The 9,969-nt window shown below is 43.3% G+C and overlaps 1 protein-coding gene across 1 annotated transcript in view; it reads right to left on the bottom strand.

Moving 5' to 3' along the window:
- Positions 1 to 487: 487 nt before the first annotated feature.
- LOC113622020 (RH-like protein) overlaps positions 488 to 9,969 on the bottom strand; it is a 33,158-nt gene continuing 23,676 nt past the window's right edge. Inside the window, exons 8-10 of the mRNA XM_027109657.1 lie at positions 8,231 to 8,310; positions 5,166 to 5,239; positions 488 to 633 (exon numbers count right to left, since the gene is read on the bottom strand). Coding sequence (XP_026965458.1) covers positions 607 to 633; positions 5,166 to 5,239; positions 8,231 to 8,310 — 181 coding nt within the window. The 3' untranslated portion in view covers positions 488 to 606. The remainder of the gene's footprint in view (positions 634 to 5,165; positions 5,240 to 8,230; positions 8,311 to 9,969) is intronic.

The raw sequence follows: 9,969 nt of genomic DNA, 5'->3' as shown, positions 1-9,969 counted from the left end.
TCACCTTCTCTTCTTACAGATAAGGGAACCTGGACCATGGCAATTTAAATGATTTCCTCAAGCTCATAGAACTAGTTTTTAAATCTTGAGGCAGTGTATCTCCACCTTTGACCACGAATGTCTTCCCCACAGTTAAATTCAGGATATGCTCAGGGAGTAGGAACTCCTTGTAAAACCACTGGAATAAAAGCACAGTGTCTGCAAGGGCTAAATCTAAGTGAGTTCTTAGTTTTCCCCTGTTTTATATCATCTGCTTTGCTGATGTAGATGAGTTAACTGATAGCTTAATACTTTACTAAGTGCAAGAAAGGATCTAAATTGTCAATAAAATTGAACCAAAACCTTAATTTTGTGAACTGTGTGTTTGCACCCAAGAAAATAATGATACCATTATCTTTCATGAAACCAAACATAATTATTTAAAATTATTATAATATAAAATTATCCCTTATGTTTTTAGTCTTTTATTTTTAATATCAAATCTATCTCTGACCTGTTTCATTGTACATGAGACTTTGCTGTAATGAGTGTTGCACACACAGAAAAATGGGCAACAGGGAAAGAAGTTGTTTTCAAACAGCCCTTGTTTTTCTTGGATGCTTTCGCTTAATATCCAACAGCCAAATGTGGAAACTGTAAAAGGAAAGCAAACATTTTTTATTACAGATGAAGCCTTATTATATGCTTAATATTGTACACATATTGATTCTGGCTTGATCTTTTGAAACTTATGTTGCCCAAAATGTTGTTTCATCCCAAAGGTCTTAGAAGTTCTTTCATAAAATCTGAATTGGAAGATCTCTTAGATAGGTAGATCTCATTTCATATAGCTCTTTACGTGGATCATTAGTGGTCACCTGGCTTTTGTTTGAACACCTTCAGTGACAGGAGACTCACTACCACATGAAGTCGTTTATTCTGTTTTGCAGACAGTTCAAATTGTTAGCAATTTATACTGCATCACCTACTGGGACTAGTTAAATTCTTTGGAGAAGCATAGAAAAAAATCTTTTCCCTCTTCTACATGACAGTCTCTCAAGTGTTTGAAGATTGTTCTTAGGTCTCCCTTGGGTCCTCTCTTCTGCAAGCTAAATAAATCAATCCTCAGTTCTTTGGTTGTGCCATATGGTACCCTGCCATACAACATCACTGCATGTTGAGTAGCCTTGGATCACAGAATTCTAGAACCAGAAATCAGAGCAGCTAAAGTTTATGCGGTGTTTTCTATGGATCAGTGTGCTAACGTTTCACACGTTACCTCCCTTAAATCCTTCCAACAACCTAGTGAGAGATCTCCATTTCAGAGATCACAGAGCTAGAGGTGGTGGAACCCAGATCTGTCTGACTCCAGAACGTCGAATTTGATCTCATTTCACACATGAAGGAACTGAGCCTCCCCTCCACCCCACAGAAGTAAAGTGACTTGCCCAAGGGCACCAGCCTGTGGTGGGTGAGCTAGGACTCAATTCAGATCTGCCGCCCAGAGGAGGCTGTTTCCACTGGGCCTCTCCCAAAGGGGAGGAATCAGCAGGCTCCTGATCTGTCTTCCTACTTTGCTTTAAAAACCGGCTCTCCTCATTTTGGCAGAACGAGCATTTTTTGGACCCTTACTGTGTGTCTAGAACATCTATTTTAAATCAGAAGCAGGGGTGACACCAGTGTGACAAGGCTATACTGTTTTGCATAAAACAGCAAGAGGAACTCACATTTTGTCGTGTTTTTGTGCCAAAACAGTGGTGGTGTTTAAATTTTTTGGCAATACAATCCTGTAAAAAATAAACTACAAATACGTGTTCAGAAAGCAGCGGATGACCTTGAGTGTACCGCAGTCCTTTCAGAATCCATCCTACGTGCTTAACCCTGTCATACTGCTCACCCCTGAAACATTCATTTCATGGTACCATTTCCCCACGTAAACCTTGGGAGCTTCCCATCGCCTGAAGGATGATTCAAGTGACTCTGCCCACCATTCATCCTCCTCTTCACCAACTCGCCCCTGAGCCAGTTGCTTCATGCTTCTCCTGTGTTTGCTCTCAATCCTCCCCTTTCTTGGAATGTCTTCCAGTTTCTGTCACTTAGCCACGTCCAGCGAATCCTGACCTCCCCAAGCTTGTGACCTCTGCCTCCGCTGGTTCAACTAACAGCTACTGCCAGGGTTACTTATTTAGTACCTAATAGATAGAGCTGTGCACAGGTAAAGATCCAGTTCTTCTAAGTTCTTAGACCCCTATTTTCTCTGTTTGCATCCACACAATAATCAGAACAGGGGCTTGTCCATGGGAGACTCGCAAAACAAAGTTCCTTTCTTCATTTTAATAAATGGATGTCAGTGGGTCCTTGTGCCTTGGAAAGCATGAAATAAAATCCATGGTTTATGAAATTGAAATTAAAAGTTGAAAGAATTTATCCTCTTAGTGAAGGCAGAAGATATATGAAAAATCATAAATTGGATTTTTGTAAATCAGTTTCTGGGTGAGGATCACTGTAATTTCCAAGAAGACAAAGGGTTAGTACATGCAGCTCCTTAAGACCTAGAACTAAATTTTATTTAGATGTGTCTCCCCAGCTCTTCATATAATATTGATCACATATTAGCTAATATATTTATGGAATTAATAATGAGTGAATGAACAAGTACATCTTAATAAAATCATCCAAGGATGGCATGGGTGTTCTTGTGGGGTGGTGAGTGGCCATCCCAGGAAGTGCTGAGCATGGTCTGGGTAACCAGTGAAGGAATGTCCCTTCCAACCCCCAGTAGTCTGCTTCTATGACACACAATAAAGGGCATTCCATAATGTTTAACATGTCTTTTTGGATGGTTTACCAAAAAAAAAAAAAAAAATCACCTCTGGATTTATCAGCTTTGGAAGTTTGTATTCTTGCTTTTTAAATGCAAGCTATAAGTGTTACACTGCTGAATCAATAGTTCTACTCAGCTGTAAAAAAAATATACATCAGAAGATGAGGGGAGACATAACCATTCTCCAGCAGCTGCCCACAACACATACATGCTGTGTCTTTGGAGCCAAACAGACACCGATTCAAATTCCTCCTGTTCCATTTACTAGGTCTGTCATTTTGGACAAGTTACACCTCATCTGCAGACGGGGAGACTTATTCTTACGCAGGGTTTTTCCGAGGATAAAATCAGATAATGTTGAAAAGCATCCGGCACAGAATCTCGGAAACAATAGGCTTGCAATAAATGATAGCTGTTAGGCTTACACATTCCTTGGTGGTTGTCTAAACCCCTAGTAATAAACTTTCACATTCACATGGCAGTTTGCATATTACATAATGTGGTCACATATGTTATGACCCCACCTGGTCTTCAAAACAACCCAGTGAGGTAGAACGAAGGTTACTCTTCTTATTTTACCAGTGAGAGAGGTCAAGGGTCTTGCCTACATCAGACCTTGCAGAATGGTGACTAGAATCCAGGTCTTCTTGTTCCAGGGACACAATCTCCATTTCACCTGCTGCTGCAAGGGGCTAGTGTTGGGGGCGGGGGTTCCTCAGGTTTCCTTCATTTGTTCAGCAAGTATTTATTGCAACTCAAATAATTCAGCTGGATATTTGTCCTATTTGTGGTATCTCTCATTAATGAGCAGAGTGCTTGGTATATAATAGTTGCTCAATAAGCACTTGTGGAATGAATGGATGGATGAAGCCAATTTTCTGAATCCTTTCACTAGATCACCCTGTTTCTGCTAAAGGGGCAAGAATACTTGCAGGGGACTGGGAGAGACTAGCTGTTGGGAGAAGCCATATAGAGAGAAGCTGGTGCAAGATGAGGCAGATTACACACAACAATGTTGATGACTTCCAGAATAATTACACTGAGCAAAAGAAGCCAGACGAAGAAGAGTACATGCCGTGTGCTTCCATTTATATAAAATTATAGAAAATGTAAGCTAATCTATAGGACAGAAAGCAGTTCAGTGGTGGCCTGGGGATGGAACAGGGTGGAGTCAGGAGGGAGCAGTTTCAAAGAGTCAGGAGGAAATGTTTGGTGGTGGTGGATATGTTCTTACCTTTATTGTGGTCATGGTTTCATAGGCGTATAAACATGTTTAATGTATCAAAATGTATGCTTCAAATATGTGCAGTTCATTGTCAAGTATACCTCTAGAAAGTTGTTTCAAGAGGAAGAGGAGGAAAGAGAGCGCGGAGATGAAGGAAAGGGAGACGAGGTGGGTTTTCTCTGTAGGTTCTCTCTGTTTCGCCCCTACAGACACAAATGCCAAGGCCTATAGTAAGGCTGGTTCTCTGTCCCTTTAGTGGTCAGTATCTTGGCCTGCTGGGTGGAGAAAGGGTTGGCCTGGGACTCAGAAGGACTGCTTCCACTCACAAAGGCATGATGCTGGGCATTAGCCTGCCCTCTGTCGGCCCCCACTTCCCATTTATAACTTGGCAATATGGGTCCCTGCTTGCCCAGCCGACCTCAGCATCAATTGGAAGATTACCTAAGGTGACACACATCAGAATGCTTTGTGAACTGTGAGTGTAGGTTAAGGGGAGGAGGGCAGTGGGGTTTCAGGGAATGAGCCCTGACCTCCTCTCTAGCCCAGTCATGACAACAAACACTACAATGTCACACAGACCCTCAGCAGCAGCTGAGTTGTTTGAACTTTACGTCCCCTGACTAAATAACCCCAGACACCTATGCTGCAAGTTTTCTCGTGTCTACTAGCTCTAATTTCTTCAGCTGTGCCACTCAGTCCCTGTGAGAACTTGGATACTCGTGGCTCCACTTGGAGGTCTATCAAGTGAGGGGATTGGACTCTCTGGCCCCTATGGTCCTTCTGGCTCTTGCACTGCAGGATTCCATCACCTTAACGTCAAACTGTTCGCCCGCCCACTTTGGTGACTCCAGGTGGGGAAGAGACATGTGGCCAGTGACAGTTCTTGCATCCCTGACCCTCAGTGATTTTGAGGAATCAGGGAAATGGGAACATTTACTACATCCTCACCCCCCCACCAACACACACGCACGCGCACGCATGCACACATGCTCACGCACGCATGCTCACACGCTCACACACACATCTTGGATTTGTTTGTTACTTTACTCTCATAAACACCAAGTTAACATATATACCCAGTATATTTTTAAGTTCATTCACTCAAAACCTTAGACATTAATAGGTTAAAACGCTTACCTTCCAGAAAGTTTGGTCATTAAAATAGTTAACCACGTGAGGTGACTTCCATATTTTGAGGTTTAAGAGCATACCTGTTTAAATTCATAATTAAATGTTACACACTTAGATGATTGCATTTGTTATCTCAAAATTAATCAAAATATTATAAGTCAACTATGGTATCTCAGCAGAAATCCTTTTTTCTTCCACAACCAGGAGATAGACAAATTGAAGCACTGTCCTTCCTGGACCAGCTTAATTAATTCTATAGACATCTTTCAAAAGGAACTGGCAAGAACAATTACATCCAAAGGATTTAGGTTACGCAGGGAGGTATATGATCGTCATGGATTAACACACTTCCCAAGATGGAATAGAAGGACCCTGTTAGACGGTGCCCCTCTTAAGAGCTGGTCTATTTAAAATGCAAAAGCTACCATAGAGAGCGACTCAAATAGCTGCCCCTGCAGGTCCATCCTCACTGGTTCCAATAAAGTCCCAGTGACCTCAGCTCAAGATTCCACTTGTTAGGAAAGTAGTTTATAACAACTTGCGTCTGTGCCTGTTCTTTTCACCCATCCGTCCTCCGCCCAGAGAGCTCGGGCCCTACGCCTTCCCCAGTCGCTCAAAGTCTGCCAAATTTCCAGTACATAAAGTAGTGTTTACCTTTCATGTGAAGCAGGGAAATGCCATTGATAGGTTTATCTGTGTATTTTTAATGATGATCAGTCCCAATGTATTAAATAGTAAGATTAACAAGAGTAGGTGTGTGCTTATTCATATTTTCATCTTATAGTGTGTGCCTTTAACTGATATTGGCATGTAGAGTGCAATCAGCACACCTCATTTAGCTAGAATTACTCAGAAATGATCCCTGTCGCCTACATATATTTTCCAGATAGCTGAGGCTTACTCATCTGATGCAAATCCTCTAAAATTATTATATTTTCTTGTCTTATGAGACAACACTGAACACATTTAGACTTTAAAAAAAAAGTCAGAACTGTTCCTAGGAACATCCTTTTATGAAATGTGCTGTGTAACATGGAGAAGGGCTACAGCTGCTGAAGGTTACCGGCCTGTTCTCCAGCAGCCCAAGCTTCTCATGTTCTTGTGACTGGTTTTAGGAAATTCTCTTCTCCTGCTAGGCTCTCTGCTTTCACTTCTAACTTCTACGAGGGTGCCTTGCCTCTAGAAACCTATCCACGTCTAATCTGCTATTTCTAATCTGCCTGACCTGGGAAACCCCATAACTATGCTTGATAAGATGGTTTCTTAAATAAGTGCATATATTATAGCCGGGCTCCACGGAACGGGGTCTCTTCACATGTAAAATGCTTGGCTTAAGGGGGTCAATTTGTTGCCATCTTGGCCTCTTGGAGGCCTCTTTCCGCCTCCATTGTCCAAATCCTTTTTTATCCCTGGCTCCCTCATGTGGAAAGCAACATGTGAAGAGGAAAGCTGGTTGGTCTTAACTCTTAAAGGAATGATAGGAGTGTCTTTCCTCTATTCTCTTTCTTGGCTTCAGTGAAGCACAGGAAGCCTCCACACGCTGGGGAGAGTGGTAAATGGTGTGAGAGGCCAGGTGTAGGGCTGCCAGATAAAATACAAGATGCTCAGTTCCTTTTGAATTCCAAATTGGGTGCCTTGTGTTTTCACTTGCTAAATCTGGCAACCCTATTCAGGGTTGGACTGCCACCACGAATAGAATGTAAAGTGATGGCTGGAGACATTTTTCTTATCTGTATTTAATTAATCACCTCAGACTCTGTCGAAAGCTGAGGCCAATTGTTACGTTAAAGCAATTCTAGCCAATCTCACTCTCTAAAACTCCAAACAGTACTTTCATACATGTTTCAGAGCTGAAAGGACGCCATATGATTAGTTACTATAATCATTTCATTTTACAGAGAAGCCAGCCAATGCCCAAAGTGACACGCCCAAGATCACACAACTCCTTAGTGTCTACTTATGCTATTTTGTCTCTTATTTGGCATTCACTCCATGCTTAGAGGTACAATATATGAAAATCTAACCAATAAAAGCTGTTTGCTTGTAGAATAACAGTGAGCAGTTCTGTACAGAATGCATGTTTTCACCTAGCATGTAAGACTGGCAAATTGGTATCTCCCCAAGATTCTTTGCAGGTCTGTCATATTGCAGAAGCAAAAGAACATCAGTCCTCTGTTTACAGATCTCTAATGCCTTCCCATGTCTCAGAATGATCTGGCTCCTTGCTACCACTCTATCCTCAACCCCTGCCACTCTCCCTGTCACTCCACCCACATCAGCTACACTGACATCCTTGCTGTTCCCCAGACACGCAATGCATGCTCCTGCCTCAGTGCCTTTGCACTTGCTGTCCCTTTTCATGGAATGTTCTTCTCCCAAATAAACACATGGTATCTCCCTCATTTTTTGCATTCAAGTCCTTGCGTAAAAGTCAGCTTCTTAGATAGGCCTTCCTTACCACCCTTCTAAAAGAGCAGCCCACCTTCACAATAACTCTACGTTCCCCCTACCCTGATTTATTTCCCTTCATAGTGCTTATTACTATCTGACATAGCACATATATATTCATTTTATTTTATTTTATTTTTTTTCTGTTTATGGGAAAAGCCCCCTCCCCATCTAGAAGGTCAACTCGATGAGGCCAGGGAATTTGGTTCACTGCTGTATCCTGAGTACCTAAGAATAGTGCCTGGCTCATAGCAGATATTGAACAAATATTTGCTGAACAAAATAGTATTTAGGTGTTCTCAGGGAGTAAAAGGTAAGCTCTGTAGCATAAGGGTCTCCTTGGTCTTCTGTGCAAAATTTGATGAAATCACCAGTCCTGGGCTCAAGAGGCTGCAGTGTCCAGGTGACTTCTGAGGACCTTTCCAATTATGAAAGTTTGTAATTCTGTGTTCCTTTATTTTTTAACCAAGGTCTGGGCTCTTTGCCTCCTTTGGCTGGAGCTGAGGGGGTGGGTTCAGGGCGAAGGGCATGGGCACATACACGTCCAGGGATGGGGCAGGTTCAGTCTAGGCCCAGGCCCTGTGCCCTGGACAATGGTGGAAGAAGGGTGGTCTCACACTGACCTGTCAGAAGACCAGATCCCACACCCATAATGATGGTGAAGCTGAATGCCCCGGAGTCAGTGAGTATCTGGTAGCCAAGCCTAGAAATGACAAAGCAGAGGTGGTCACATTTGGGCATCAGGCCGCAGAGGTCATTGGGGACAGAAAAGATTGCAACAGTAGTGATGCTGTCAGGAAGGGCCACCAGGAGAACAAATGTCCCCTCCCTAGGCAGTACATTCCCGTCATTCTCCCACAAAGCTATGCAGACATGTAGAAGGGGAAGAAGGGATTTCAAGATCCTCTTTGGCTTACTTTAGTTCTCAGACCCCATGAACGATGAACTAGAGTAGAAGTCAGAAAACCCAAGTTCAGGTCCCAGTTCTGTTACTAGCTGCACGACCCTAGGCACTTAAACTCTCACAGTCCTGAGTTTCCTCATTAGGCAATTAAAGATGTAGGTTTTATTTCTATCAGGGTGAGATGGGGTACAGCTTGGCCATCAGACCCATCTCCCCTGCCTACCCCCTTGGACATATGTGCCTGTCCTCTCTCCTTCAAGGCAACCCCAGGGCTTCACTTTAAACTATTAAGCGGCCCTTGGAGGACACCTGTGTGACCTTGCAGTAGGCAAAAAGTTCTTAAACATGACACACAGGAGCTAAACATAGAGGGAACAATGATAAATTGGACTATGATAAAATTAAAACTATTGTTCATCAAAAGATACCATTAAGAAAGTAAAAAATCAAGGGACTTCCCTGGTGGCACAGTGGATAAGAGTACACCTGCCAATGCAGGGAACACAGGTTCGAGCCCTGGTCCAAGAAGATCCCACATGCCGTGGAGCAACTAAGCCCGTGAGCCACAAATACTGAGCCTGCGCTCTACAGCCCGTGAGCCACAACTACTGAGCCCATGTGCCACAACTACTGAACCCCATGTGCCTAGAGGCCATGCTCTGCAACAAGAGAAGCCACCGAAATGAGAAGCCTGCACACCGCAACGAGGAGTGGCCCCAGCTCGCCACAACTAGAGAAAGCCCACGCGCAGTAACGAAGACCCAACGCAGCCAAAAATAAATAAATTAAATAAATTTATTTTTTTTAAATCCCACAATTTGTGAAAAATGCTCCATCCAGCCTCCAAGCACAGCATCTGACTGATTTACATTCGCTCACCCAAATGGGAAATCGACAAATATTGTTTGTGGAATGAATGTAAAGTCAACTGACTCATCCAATGACACAGAGCTAATAAAACAGCTGATCCACACTTCCCAGAAAGCGCTCTAACTGCCAGCTCAATCCATTCCCCATCTTTCCACTACATCCAGATGCCCCTCCTACGGAGGCAGCAGCATCAGTAACCATCATAAAGAAAGGGGCCATGTGTTGGGTGTTTACTCCATGCCAAGCACTGTCCCGAGCCCTTTAATTATTATATGTTGCTGAATCTTCACAGCAGCCCTGGGACATGGATCTTATTATCCTATTTTACAGATAGAAAACTGAGACTTAAAGAGAGTTTGAATACCATGCCTAAGGTCACACAACTGGTAAATGTGACCTTGGTCTGTGTGCCCTTTGCTTCCAGCAGACCAGAGGCCACCCTGAGAGGGGTCATCGCTGTCACTGTGCCCTTCCCTTTGCCAGGTTCCCGCAGAGGAGAGAGGACTACTTCTTGGTCCTCAGCTGTCTCATCCTGATGAGAATTGGCTTGTGGACGGGTGCTGGAGCCAGCTCACACAGACACAGAGG

Source organism: Aethalodelphis obliquidens, unplaced genomic scaffold (genome assembly GCF_003676395.1).
Source record: "Aethalodelphis obliquidens isolate GAN/ISIS:26980383/991018 unplaced genomic scaffold, ASM367639v1 scaffold9, whole genome shotgun sequence".
Taxonomy (NCBI): domain Eukaryota; kingdom Metazoa; phylum Chordata; class Mammalia; order Artiodactyla; family Delphinidae; genus Aethalodelphis; species Aethalodelphis obliquidens.
The sequence above is the reverse complement of the archived record's forward strand: the minus strand, read 5'-3'. Positions and strand labels throughout refer to the sequence as shown.